General features: G+C 35.5%; 1 protein-coding gene across 1 annotated transcript in view; it reads left to right on the forward strand.

Annotated features, from left to right (window-relative positions):
- LOC146145146 (dynein axonemal heavy chain 8-like) overlaps positions 1–14334 on the forward strand; it is a 68345-nt gene that overhangs the window by 37448 nt on the left and 16563 nt on the right. The window contains exons 51-73 of the mRNA XM_083390492.1: positions 163–335; positions 703–895; positions 1461–1613; positions 1883–2023; positions 2233–2326; positions 2902–3050; positions 3757–3911; positions 4509–4662; positions 4862–5026; positions 5287–5475; positions 5683–5839; positions 5980–6137; positions 7208–7330; positions 8050–8145; positions 8652–8771; positions 9119–9286; positions 9646–9783; positions 10519–10635; positions 11766–11906; positions 12243–12302; positions 12596–12730; positions 13321–13476; positions 14086–14268. Of these exons, the coding sequence (XP_083246618.1) occupies positions 163–335; positions 703–895; positions 1461–1613; positions 1883–2023; positions 2233–2326; positions 2902–3050; positions 3757–3911; positions 4509–4662; positions 4862–5026; positions 5287–5475; positions 5683–5839; positions 5980–6137; positions 7208–7330; positions 8050–8145; positions 8652–8771; positions 9119–9286; positions 9646–9783; positions 10519–10635; positions 11766–11906; positions 12243–12302; positions 12596–12730; positions 13321–13476; positions 14086–14268 (3318 nt within the window). The remainder of the gene's footprint in view (positions 1–162; positions 336–702; positions 896–1460; positions 1614–1882; positions 2024–2232; positions 2327–2901; positions 3051–3756; positions 3912–4508; positions 4663–4861; positions 5027–5286; positions 5476–5682; positions 5840–5979; positions 6138–7207; positions 7331–8049; positions 8146–8651; positions 8772–9118; positions 9287–9645; positions 9784–10518; positions 10636–11765; positions 11907–12242; positions 12303–12595; positions 12731–13320; positions 13477–14085; positions 14269–14334) is intronic.

The raw sequence follows: 14334 nt of genomic DNA on the forward strand, positions 1-14334 counted from the left end.
CGCTGTAAATATTGTTGTTTTGTTGGTCTTATTGTGTGTTCTCGTTTGAGGCGCATGTCGTTTTTAAATGATTCAATATCCTTTTTATTTCGTATTTTGATATATTTTGTAATTCCTAAAGAAAATCTACAGTCTAACAGTTAACACCCTTTAACATTGAAGCGAACAGTTGAGAGCTACGTTGACAAGCGAGTAGGCACTACTTACGGCCCGCCGGCAGGAAAAAAGATGACGGTTTTCATTGATGACGTCAACATGCCGGTGATTAACGAATGGGGCGATCAGATCACGAATGAGATCGTACGCCAACTCATGGAAAGCAAAGGCTTTTATAAGTAAGTTGTATATAAGGCAATTCGATTTTGTAACAAGCCTTTATCTAAAGATTGTAATATTCTATGATTTATGGATCTTTTATTTATCTGCAAACATACAATGTTAAAAATGAAAAATACCACACTTAGCGGTACCAATCAGCTTGCAGGTAAACCGCATTTAATAAATATTAGAAATCGATGTGGTAAATCTGGTAGCTTTAATTTGGCCTAAATATTGTTTATAGATATGTGAGTAAATTACAAAGAATCGTTCAATCTTAATTTTCTATTACAACATAATCGAGCTTAAGCTCCTAATGTTACGGCAGGCACTTTTTGCCGACCGCTGTACATTAGTTACGCACCTTTAGCCTTTTTCCTTCAGTCTAGAAAAACCTGGCGACTGCATTTTCATCGTGGACATCCAGTTCGTTTGCGCCATGATCCAACCCGGTGGTGGAAGAAACGACATCCCACAACGCCTGAAGCGCCAGTTTACTATCTTTAACAGCTGCTTGCCATCCAACGCTTCTATTGACAAAATCTTCTCAACTATTGGTTGTGGACATTTTTGCGAGGTTTATTCCGGAAAAAAAATAGTAGCTGAGTAATGTAAAGAAATCAATAAATTGATATCTGTGATTATCGACTGCTCTTTTTCTATTTTTGCCAACGTCTTTCGGTGGTTGAAAATTCGTTACATTAACTTAAATTACGCATCAAAATACCCAAAAAATGATAATCTAATAATGTGAACCGTTTTACTTATTTTTGTATATCAAACCTAATATTAATGCTGCTATAAATCAGAAAACTTTGACATTCACTTTTGGTTAGCCTTTTGTATGGTCGCGCCAAATCACTTAAAATATTGTTTAAAATAAATGAATGCAACTTAACAAGCCTAAATTACTTCTAGACGTCAAACAGCCTTTTTGGCGTGGGGCCGTTAAATGTTGCATTTTTATTAGGGTATACGAAAACCATAACCGCGTAATTAGAAGTGCTAGCACTTATCAAGAATATATCGATTAAATATTTCTGTTGTCGGTAATTAAATATTTCTGTGTCGGTGGTTTTGCTTTTTTCTTTGAGTAATTTTTTAGTAATTTGTGTCGCATTGCTATTTTGTGTTGTTATTAGGAACGTGAATTTGGTGCCGACATTTGCGCGATGGTTGCCAAACTGGTTGCAACCACCCGACGCTTATGGCAAGCTGTAAAGGCAAAACTGCTTCCCACTCCAGCCAAATTCCACTACATTTTCAACTTGCGCGACTTGAGCAGAATCTGGCAGGTACAACCGAAATCAGTTACTGGTAAAACTGACATCAACAGACGATTTTTGTATTTGTGCTTTGCTCCAATTATATAGCTGTCCAAGTCAAGTAGTTTTGTTTTAGCCCTAAAGTGGTTTGGTTCTATATTTAACATAACAGTCAAATGATTTGTCATAATTAATCAAGTACAAATCAAACCAGACGCAATATCACGCAATATATTCTTCAAGTTAGTTATCGGTATGCCACTGTACACTGCACAACACGAATACTCTTGGATATTTAGGGAATGCTTCAGATAACAAGCGATGTGGTGCCAGACGCGAAGGTTTTGATGTGGCTTTGGAAGCACGAGTGTTCCAGGGTTATCGCCGATAGGTTTGTCAACAAACAAGACGACAGTTGGTTCCACAAAGCAATGAAACAGGTTGGGACTCTCAGCGTCTAAATTTTTTATATTGCTAAAATTCCTTAAAGTGTTATTATGACATATCTTTAGTAAAAAGTATTTTATTTTCAGACATTCCCTACACTCTTAGATTTTTGTGAACTATTATGTTAATAACCTGTTTACCTATTTTCAGAGACTAGTCAACCTAATGTTTCCCTTCAACCTATGTGTATTGATTTTTTCAGGTTGTGTTGGAAGAGTTTGGTAAGGAAGAAAGCGAATTCGTGACTGAAGAACCTTACTTCATAAACTTTTTGCGTGACGCGCCTGAAGCTACAGGTGAGAGCATATATTAGGAATATAAAATACCAACGCTGTAATGGCCTATTTAAAAATATATTAATGACGAACTTAACCAAGTTAGCTATCTTTTATCTAGACCAGCGGCTCTCAACCAGTGGGCAATGGCTCACTGGTGGGCCATTGAAACCTTTTAAGTGGGCCGCAGACCAATTTAAACAGCTAGATTATTGCAGAATTTAGTTTCATTTCTGTCACTATACCTAATTTTACAGGAATAGTTGCTTGGGGAGAAATTGAGATGAAATGTAGATAAAACGTAAATTTATTGTTCAGAAACACGCACCTCACTACGGTTGAATAAATAATAATCTGTTTTGATATATGCTCCGCTATTTTTTTGTTTTAAACCTTTTTTTATAGTTTGTTCTTTCCTAAAAAATTGTTGGGCCACAGAATTTTTGTGCAACGAAAATGAAACACTAAATAAAAAAGGTTGAGAACCACCGATCTAGAGTTTATTACTGTTTTGCCAGTTAAAAAAATCTCGTTTACCTTATCGTCTAAAGTGCAGACCCAAGCATAAATAATAGACTTAAATGTATAACGTATAGGCGAGGAAGAAGACGACGCGATGTTTGAAGCTCCGAAGATTTACGAGGCAATCTCATCATTGGAGCAACTCAAATCAAGGTTAACTATCAACCAAGCGTTGTACAATGAGGCCATCAGAGGCGCAACGATGGATCTTGTATTTTTTAAGGTACTATAAAGTTTATAAACAAGTAATAATAATTAGCACTGTCTCGGTATACTAAGGATTGGTACGGAAATATCAATAGGATAAAAAAACGTTTGTTAAATATTTTATTGAATAAATTATTCACCTTGGGCAACTCCCAATACTGTTTCCAGTTTGTGAAAGCAACGCTGTCTATAGCTTTCTTTAAAATATCACACTTATATTTTTGTCCTGGCTCTGTAAGACAGTGTTTCTTAATCAGGTGAATGGAGAGAATAAAAACCCCAGAGTAAATAAAATGTTTGCAGGTGTGAACCAACCAAAAGGGGTGAAGGTAAACCGTCAGAAATGTATGATAGCTTGCGAGCAGGGCGGATATTCTGGGTGTTGAACCTTAAGGTAGATTTACAAAGGTTAAACTTAGCTTGAGTTGATCTTAACAAAAATCGAAAGAACCTAAGTCATTTTCTGCTGTTATATGGCAGAGATAGTTTTATGATATCATGAGACAAGGGTGAATGAAATCTGGAGATATATGCTAGGGGTGAACAAAACTAAAAAATTAAGTACTGCTGTAAGACATGCTTCAGTTACAACTCGTTTAAAAGCAAACGTCGACAAAATTTCCAACGGAAAGAGTCTAAAAGTGTGTCCTGCTAAAAATAAAATGCGAAAAACTTTGGAGCCCACTCTTCTAAACGACTATAATGTTACGCTATGGTCATAGGACGCCATGGTTCACCTAGTTCGCATCTCTCGCATTCTCAACACTGCTCGTGGCAACGCCTTATTGGTCGGAGTTGGTGGAAGTGGCAAGCAATCGCTTACAAGGCTCGCATCTTTCATCGCAGGATACAAAACTTTTCAGATAACTCTGACGAGGTATTTGTCATTTGTTTGGTTTGGTTCGCTTTCGGTAGCTCGAAATATGTAACTATATGTGGAATGTGATAAATAATAGGTAAAACTCGCAAACTGATTTGAGGTCCATAATTTTCCCTTTTGTATTTTTTTTACATATCTGTATCGTACAAAATTCAAAAAATTGTGCAGTGACCATATTTACACAAATTATAAATTGACCGTTAAAAAAATGAGAAAACAAAAGGCTATTACTGAAATCAGTTGACAATGTCAGGATTAGAGTGCAAGCATTGAAATATGTACCCTGTTAAAATCTCGTCCTAACCGGGATCATCACTCTAAAGACTAAGGTGAAAAGCTGGTCAAACAAACGGTCATTGCCCATTTGCCTGCTGAATCTCGTTCGACGATCTGAGTCATGCAATACACACGGTAATTTACTGTGAGTCAAAAATGAAACTAAGCTGAACAATCCATAAGATTGTTCCATAATGAAACTAAGCTGAACAATCCATAAGTATATGAGCAGGCATATTTTATAAGTAATAGGCTGTTGAAAGATTGCAATGTATTGTATATAGCATTTGTAGTAATGGCTACCAAATCGGGCTTCAGGTCCTACAACGTTAACAATTTGATGGACGATCTAAAGATCTTATACCGCACTGCGGGCCAGGAAGGTCACGGCATCACCTTTATATTCACCGACAATGAAATCAAGGACGAGGCTTTCCTGGAGTATCTTAACAACGTGCTCGCTTCAGGGGAGGTAAACGTAGTGTTCTCCGTTGTTAGAACTAACTTAGTTCAGAATGTTTAAGATTTACACCCTATTTGGATAACTACTTAAAATTAACTGATAAATTCCAGTGCCTTAATGCTTAACCTTTTTTGTCGGCCTTCAATAAAACAATTCATGGAAACAATATTGCTGACGTTCAACTATTTCTGCTATGAACTGTAAACAGGTGTCAAATCTGTTCGCGCGAGACGAAATAGATGAAATTACGCAGGAACTGATCGGTGTCATGAAGAAGGAATATCCGAAGCGGCCTCCCACCAACGAAAATCTTTACGACTACTTTCTTACGAGGGTCAAAAGCAATCTGCACGTCGTCCTCTGTTTTTCACCGGTATTTTAAACTAAATGTTATAAAGAGTTGCTTCTTAAATGTTACAAAAATACAGAAAGGTTTTGAACTCTTGACCCATTTAGTACTTTTTGGTTAAAACTTTTATTTGAGTAGATATTTCTCATTAGAGGAAATGTTTTGTAGTCTTACCAATACTACACTTTTTTGTAAATCGTCTCATGCTGCCAAACCGTTACTTTGGTTAGCGTTGTAGCAAGTGAGTTACAAGGGGAAATGCACTATATGATTATTCAACATAGGTCGGTGAAAAGTTCCGATCTCGTTCGATGAAGTTTCCCGGTCTTATTTCTGGATGCACGATTGACTGGTTTTCACGATGGCCTCGCGACGCCCTAGTGGCAGTGGCTCGACATTTCATTTCTAATTTCGAAATTCAGTGCAGCGCTGAAGTTAAGATCAACCTTTATGGAGTTATGGGAATGTTTCAGGTTAATATTGCCAAATACATATGTTTGAATAAGCAGGGACGATAGTAAGCTCGTTTTTTTGTCAACAACTGAATCAGTATCACTAGTAAAATTATTAAGTCTATAACTTTGTTATTAATTTTTTTCCAAAATTTTGGTTAAAACGAAAACTACAAATAAAAAGCAACCAAGAAAATGTGATATTTTAATTTTATTTAAAACAAACAGGATCTTGTGGCGGAAGCATGCATCGACTATTTTGAGCGCTATCGGCGTCAAACCTACGTCACTCCCAAATCTTACTTGTCGTTCTTGGATGGCTACAAAATTGTCTACAAGGAAAAACTTGAGTTTATCGGCAACCTTGCTCAACGAATGAACACAGGTAAAAAGAATACCAACAAAATAGCAATGAAGACGAGCCGCTTTTAAACTTTTCCCAACCATTTTTGACAGACATAGTTCAACAAAATCTATTTTTTTTTTAACTTTACGTTTTTTTCCTAATTTGAAATATTCTAACAGGTTTAGACAAGTTAATTGAAGCTACTCAATCGGTTAACGAACTCTCCAAACAACTAGTTGAAAAAGAGAAAGAACTCGTAATTGCTTCGAAGAAAGCAGACGACGTTTTAGCCGAGGTTACCGTCTCTGCACAAGCTGCCGAAATAGTTAAAAGCAAGGTAATAGTGATGCACGTAATCCTTATAGGAAAAAAGATTCATATAATATCTTGAAAAGATACTATGTCAATTTTGTTCTGTTTGCACATTTGTATCTTTCTGTACGCATTTATACCCAATGTGGTGCAAAATACGTATATTGCCTGAAAGGGTAGAACAATACGTGGGGCAAACCAAATAAGTTTTCCACCCGTTGGTCTACCCACCGTTCTTTATGGAACGCATTTCGACACGATGGTCTAAGTGACAAAACCGCATTGCAACATCACTCGCCATATCCCACCCCGATGTTCTTGATAGTAGACCGGTAATTTCTAGATGTTATATTGTTCAGTTTGTTGCCTAGCCACCGTTCCACATGTTAGACATTTGAGAGGATAGATGGTTAAACAAAATTAAAGCTAGAATGAATATTCAAAAAATGGTACTGCCCCAAATTAAGTAGTATTTGTCTGGTTCTTATCGTTTCCTTACGTCTCTATTCCATTTTTTTCTTTTTGCCTTGCAGTTTTTGTGCCGATTGGCTGTCACTACAATTTAATAGTTTTTTATGTTTTAGTTATTTTACTTTGTTTTATTTAATTTTTAATGTTTCTGACTTATTCGTATACTGTTGCGTTTCTTTTTATTCAGATATATTGACGATGCCTTGATTGGCAAAATATATATATGTATATCTTTTAAGATCTGTTTATTGTGTCTGACCTGAACTGCTAGCTTTGCTAGAGTATTTTGCTGTTGCCTGAAAGAGTGTTATGTATTGTAAGTGTCATAAAACGTGCAACACGAAAGCCACAGTAGGCCAGTCTAATAACGGTACAATAGCGTAGGTTTGGTGTTATTCTTTTTCAAATATACTGAAAACTCGTTTTGTTAATGTAGGGTAATCTTGTAGTATTGTCTAGATAGATGAAACCACAATAATACCGATACTTTCTAACTAAATTCTCTGACATACAGAAAACGACGAAAATTGTAGTGTTCAATTTAACAACTTCTGACGCGAAATTTTACTACGGTGTCACGTAAAGTTTCAGTAAAAAACATCCACAAATCGTGTTTCTTAACAGGTTCAAAAAGTAAAGGATAAAGCTCAAGGTGTTGCCGACGTTATTCATGCTGACAAGGCGGTCGCCGAAAAGAAGTTACTTGCAGCTAAACCAGCGTTGGAAAAAGCTGAAGCTGCATTACAAGTTTGTGAAGTTCTTGTTAACTGGTATCATTTTGCAATCATATAGCTATTTGGAATGGTTGGACATTTTGTTCATTAATCGCTGTCTAAGTTTAAAATAGTTTCAACATTTCATGCAAACATAAAAGTTACACCAATCAATCAAAACATCTCTTCTTAGAAACTACATATTTGTTCGCCACGTTGAATGAAAAAAATGCATTTAGCGCTTATATTTTAAGAAACAAAAATTAATTGGTAAACAAACTGTTTTGAAAGTTGATGTCCACTAAAGTCTTTATCAGTTTACAAACAATAAACACAACGATGGTTACAAAACCTTAGATCCTTATTCAAATAGAATCACACAAAGTTATCAACACTAATAGCAATAAACACAGAATAAATATAAAACTTAACTTACACCGCAACAGAGTAGATGTTACCACTAACACAGGCGCGTCTCAAATGAAGGACAAACGAGACACGTACATGCTCTAGGCAAAGCACTAAGGTTAACATGTTTGACTGCTGTTTTGTTATCCGCGCCAAACGTTTTCCACTACAAAGCTTTGACGACCACGCTTTCTGAGTATATATTAAATTGTGTTTTGAGTGCTGTTTTTTACTATACTAAAATAATTGCGATTGTATGCTTACTTCTACTTGTATTTATATTATAAACGCACGACAAATATTATGTTTAGTTTGAATGTAACAACTGTACACTTTTTTGAATAGACAATAAAACCCGCTGACATAGCAACTGTTCGAAAACTCGGCAAACCACCACACTTGATTATGAGAATTATGGATTGCGCCATCATTCTCTTCCGGGTATGTAGCGTCTCAAAAACATAGTATATGTTTTCAGTAGTTAGCGAATCTCTAATCGCCACCCGCATGTATCATATTTTTTCGGTTTTTAATAGAAATACCTTTATAATATACATCAAATGACACACCGAAAGGCCATTGCAGACTCACAGAACTGTCGATCAATGATGCAAGCAGGAGGTCGTGAGTTCGAACCTCACTGCACGCTAGTTGTTTTTTCCTGCTTGCATCATTGATTTGACAGACGGCTAGTGTGCAATCGCTTTTCGGCGTACTAATGATACGTAAAAAGTTATCGTTGGTCAATAAGTATCTTTAGAAAGACCAGATCACAGTTGTCAATCTGTGTGCAACTGTACATGTTTCATTGAATACCTTAATTGAATTTGTTTAATGCCTCTCGGTTATTATAATAAAGTTTAACGATTGTTTTTTGACATATACATAAGTACGTAAAATATCTAAAGTACTAAAATATCTATTATTCATTCTGCTTGATAATTTAGAGAAAAATAAACAAAGTGGAACCGGATCCAGAACGACCTTGCTGCAAACCTTCATGGAGCGAAGCTCTCAAGCTCATGAACGACTCAAAATTCCTTCCCAACTTGCTGGATTTCCAAAAGGCAACTTTTACACCTATTTTAAAACTACGTATATGCAAAAAATTGCGCGCACGTGCCTATTGCAAGTATGTTTTTTACTATGTTAAAGCCCGTTTTGATCAAATCGTTTAAGCCCAATACGTGATGCGTCTCATCGCCCTTCGAAAATAAGGTTTGGGAAACTATATAAAGGCGTTTTACAGCTTTGCACGAATCCGTAACATTTTTCCCAAGTGTCTTTTGTATTGAAATTAATACCTTCCAAACTTAAACTTCACAAAATAAACTAAATTTGTGAAGTTCTTCACGTTACTACTTTATCGCGCTACGTTTAGGACACTTTGAAAACGTATTTAACCTATTTGTAGGACACGATTACTGGAGAAACAGTGGACCTACTTGAGCCTTATCTAAACCAGGAAGATTACACACTCGAGTCGGCTAAGAAAGTTTGTGGCAACGTAGCAGGTTTGCTGGCCTGGACGGAAGCGATGGCGTACTTTTACGGAATCAACAAGGAAGTTTTGCCACTAAAGGTCATTTTTAAGCAGAACATATTCAATAGCAAAATGAAGTGTATATTAACTAAAGTTAAGGACACATGGGCAAGAAAGTGGAAAACAACGTTGACAACAAGGAGACCTATAAATAGCAATGTGTCGCGTAAAGTTAAACCATCGAGCGGCAAAGGATAATTGCTATGTGAAAAATACCTATAGTTTATGTATTATCCTATAGTACCGCCGGACAACTCGTTTCACATTACACAAAAACACTTTCGTCAACTTTACAAAACATCTACAATTAGCCACAAATGAATTTATAATAATATGATTGGCAACTGCTTGTATGTTAAAAATGTTCGGTGTATTTTACCTGTTCTTGCTATACTCAGGCAAACTTAGTGATACAAGAAAGAAGACTGGGCGTTGCTATGGATGATCTTGGCAGCGCTCAAAAAACACTCGACGAAAAACAAGCAGAATTGGATGGAGTTCAGGCGACCTACGATGCAGCCATGAAGTCTAAACAGGTGTTAAGTCGTTATATTTGTTACTGCCTAGCATCTTGTAATCAATGATATACTGTAAGCAGGTACTGCAATATAGGTATTGTAAAATGTACTGTTGCGCAAACGTTTTTATGGTGGCCGATATCTCTGTTTGATTTCTTATACCCTAAAGTACATATATCAAATTTAAAATATTTGTTTGAAAGTTCATTTCACACATAACTACAAAACACGCAATATTTGTTACACGTAAAAAACTTCAGATTTCGGTGTCGGTTTTACATTCCAGTTCGTAATATAATCAATTTGGTGTCTTTTTATCGTTGACCGGCCGTAGATTATAAAATAACATTATATATAATTATCTAATAGTTTAGTCTGTCAAGGTTTACGATTTAAATCAGGGCTGCGGAGTTAAAAATAACCCGATTCCGCCTCCGTTCAAATGTGCGATTTCGTCGAGTCCCGAGTCCAGCCCTGACTCTACAGCGTGTATTCCGCTTATTTACGTAACTAAAATAACGTGGATATTTAGCACTTAAAGGGTCGTGTAATTCGCCATCCATTTTTACAATTTCCCGTTGGCGGCCATATCAGTTTTTAAATTTGGCACTGGGCATTTCGGACTCAGGGCTCGCGTAGTTTTACGTGGTATTACTTGAGTCCGATTCCGACTCGGCAGCCCTGATTTAAATCATAATAAAAAAGCTTTTACTTGTACAAAAACAGAGTTAAGTTTATTTTAATATCCTTTAGGATCTCATTGACGACGCAGAGGCATGTAAGCAGAAAATGAACAACGCAAAGGCTCTTATTGGGGGATTGGGCGGTGAACGCGTAAGATGGACTGAAGCCAGTAAACGATTTCAACAGGTTACTTTAAAATTTATTTAGTTTGAAATAATAAAACTAAAAGTACACACAACATAACTAGGCGACTTTTCACTCATGTAGCAACTTAACAAATGTCTTTCTAACTTTGTAATTGCAAAACACCATTATTATATATTTTAGTTGTGTAATAATTTGTAAAACTTTATTTTTTTCTACCCAGAAATCAAATATATAGTAATATTTTCCATTCATTGTCATTGTAATACCTGTTCACAACAACATCATTTAACATTTGAAATTCATTTAGTCTCCTCATCAGCCATCGTTTACTTGCCCATCTGTATCTATTCACGGGCTTTTTCTGTGGACAAAAGGTAAAGTAATCTTTTTTAGAAAACAAGCTGAGAAACTTTTTATCTTCCAATAAATACATATTTGTTTACAACTAGATAAAAAATATTTTTTTTATAAAGAGGCCCTCAAGTCAGAATGTATTTGAATCATTGTTAAAATAGATTTAACAAATAGTAATTTTACCATTTTTTAAGTTTTCAAAATACCTATTTCTTGCGGATTACATCTCATATTAATTTTTCGTTTAAAATTTTGTATAATTGTTTAAATACCGCATACTTTTTAGGTTACGGTGTAAGTAGGTCGTAGCGTCTGCCTGCAAACGTCTGTGTTTTTCAAGTAAATTTAAGTTTCGGGCTTATTCATAACGAGAAAGGTTCCAGGATCTCCTCAAAATAGCGGAAACTCGTGTTTAATACGTCATCATGACGCCACCCATATTCGGTAGTTGCTACAAACTTCAAAATGCATTTAAACCTCGAAATTGATCTTGATATGACATAATTTATTAAGAAGTCAGTTGGACCAAATCATTTACTGCAATTTATGACTTTATTTAGGCGTTTTGAAAATATTGACCAATTGACAGGTCTAATTTACATTTACACAGCTGTACGTCTGCTTCACATAGTGAAATAACAAAGCGTAACTTATTATTTCTTAAAGATTAAGTAAACTTGCGTTTAATTCCAACCGATATTCTAAAAGAAAAACCGGGAAAAAACGTTGTTTAAGCAAGATGTTGTACGACCAATAAAGTATCTAATTTCCAAAGGTGGTAAAAAAATTGATGTTACAAGTTTTTTATTTAACAGGAAATTACGCGTCTGGTTGGGGACGTGCTTTTATGCTGTGGGTTCCTTTCTTACTCGGGGCCCTTTAAGCAGGAGTTTAGAAATCTTCTGATGGAAAACTGGAAGAAAGAAATGCGCAAGAGCAAGATTCCATTCACTGAAGTAAATAAGCTTTGACATTTTTTGTAGTGTTATAACTGTTTGTTCACGACTTTGTTACATTCATTGAGCTAAACTAGCAACTTTATAAAGTATTTTTGTCAGCGTTTTATTAATTTCCTGGTGACATCGACAAATGTTTTGACACAGGATAATTATGATAGGATTTGCTATTTTTACTTTTTGTTTCCACTGATAAAATATTTAATTAATTTTTTTGTGTATTGACCTTTTCACACAAGGCTCGAGTGTTTTAGTTTAAATTGGTGAAAAAATAGTTAAATAAAAGTATTTTATTAGTTCTTAAAAAATACCTAAAGTTCATTTTTTTATATTTAGAGTCTGGATGTTACAGGAATGTTGGTTGATTCTAACACTATAAACGAATGGAACTTGCAGGTAGCTGCTTACTTAACAAAAACCCAACTATTTTGAGATGTGTTAAAAATAACTGTGTTTTTTATTTACTTTGATAGCCTGTATTAAACAAACAACAATCAGGGTATTTTGAAACCGACAGTATACTTTACAAGTATTCTTTATCTAAACTTCAACGTGGAGCACCATTAATTTTAAACTTTTATGAAATACACAGTTAAAATAAGTACTCTGTTGACCAGAAATGTGTAACTGTGTCAAGTAAAATATGTTATTAAAATAACCAGTTTTCTTTGTAAAACTGAATATTTTAGGGTCTGCCAAGCGACGGTCTATCGGTGCAGAATGGCATTATCGTGACAAAGGCTAGTCGCTATCCTCTTCTTATTGATCCTCAAACACAAGGAAAGACCTGGATTAAAAACCGAGAGAAGGATAACAATTTACAGGTCAATTGGCTTACACCTATATTAACTGTGATTATAAGTCCTTTTTTATACGGATCCCAGAACCGAAAAAAAAAAATTCACTAAACATGGACAATGTCCTATGCGTAATAAGATAATAAAATTAATTGTGCGATGTTAGCGTCCCCTTAAATACACGGGGGTTTTATATAAGGCTAAGCAATTGTAAGGCATGCAAATCGCTGGCTGGATATAAAATTTTTTATCGAATTTATTAGATTAAATATCGTTAAATGTAGGAAACATAACAAACAAAAACTGTAGCGAGCTTTTTTTGTACAGATTTAAATTTTATTAAACTTAAGTTTGGACTTGCATCCAAAAACTTCCGTGATTGGTTTATCTTCATTAAAGCAATGTGCCGCGTACCGAAAAATTTACTGTGCGCATCATAGCTTAGTGACTCCTGCTTTAAACTGCAAAATAAGTATGCTTTTGTTTTCGTAGTCTACCAGAAATTCAACCCGCCTTTGCTTTATGCGCGTATATTTCATTTTCAGTTAGTTTGCGACTGATGATGGTCATGTAAAACCCCACCTTTAACCTCAACTTGCCCTTTTGGCGTATTTTAGGTTTCAACGTTGAACCACAAATACTTTCGAACGCACCTCGAAGACTCTCTTTCTCTTGGAAGGCCTCTATTGATCGAGGATATAGGCGAAGAGATCGACCCAGTGCTGGACAACGTACTGGAGAAAAACTTCATTAAGTCGGGATCAACGTTTAAGGTTAACGTTTGTGGTGCCATTCCAGGAGTTAACGAAATTTTTGTAGAGCCCATTTAGATATTGTTATCCTAGAAATTTGGAACTGTAGATTATATAGAATTACGTCTTCTTTTTTATTGATTTGGCACCAATGCCCGATATCGGGTTATATTACTGTTTTTTTGTCTGGTAATTATGAGTGACTTCTGTGGTGATCCAAGAGTCACGTGAAGCTAAAATTCCCTCTTGTAATTTTTTTTTTATTTTGAAATAACTTTTTTTTATAACGGACTGTACTAAAGTTTTTTTTATGGTATAAAATTAGTACCTACAATCAATTTTTTTACAAACAACAATTAGATGACACAAATTTGCGTTTAAAAAACTTATCAAACGAAACTGAAAAAGCTTTTCTGTTGCACAGGAGCATTTAATTTCTTTGCCGAAATTAGTGCTACCGACAGGTTAAGAACCGCTGTGTAATTAAAACGGTAAACTTGCGGTAAAAAGTGTGACAGGCTATATAGGGATGTTAGAAATTGTTCAAATTGAGTAGCGGTTTTTTTTTTGCATTATAGAGATGAAATTTTCTCTGCGGCTGTTTTGTTGAAATGTAAAACGTAACTACAGGTCAAGCTGGGTGACAAGGAAACTGACGTTATGGAAGGTTTCGCTTTGTTCTTGAGCTCCAAGCTGGCAAACCCGGCTTACACGCCAGAAGTAAGCGCCCGAACTTCGATTGTCGACTTTACTGTTACCATTAAGGGCCTGGAGGACCAACTGCTCGCAAGAGTAATTTGCTCCGAGAAGCAGGTACCTCATATTTTTATATTTATGCTTTTAGGGTTCAATAAGGTTATGTTATGTAAAGGACGATTA

This window comes from Ascidiella aspersa, chromosome 5 (assembly GCF_963924565.1).
Source record: "Ascidiella aspersa chromosome 5, kaAscAspe10.2, whole genome shotgun sequence".
NCBI lineage: Eukaryota > Metazoa > Chordata > Ascidiacea > Phlebobranchia > Ascidiidae > Ascidiella > Ascidiella aspersa.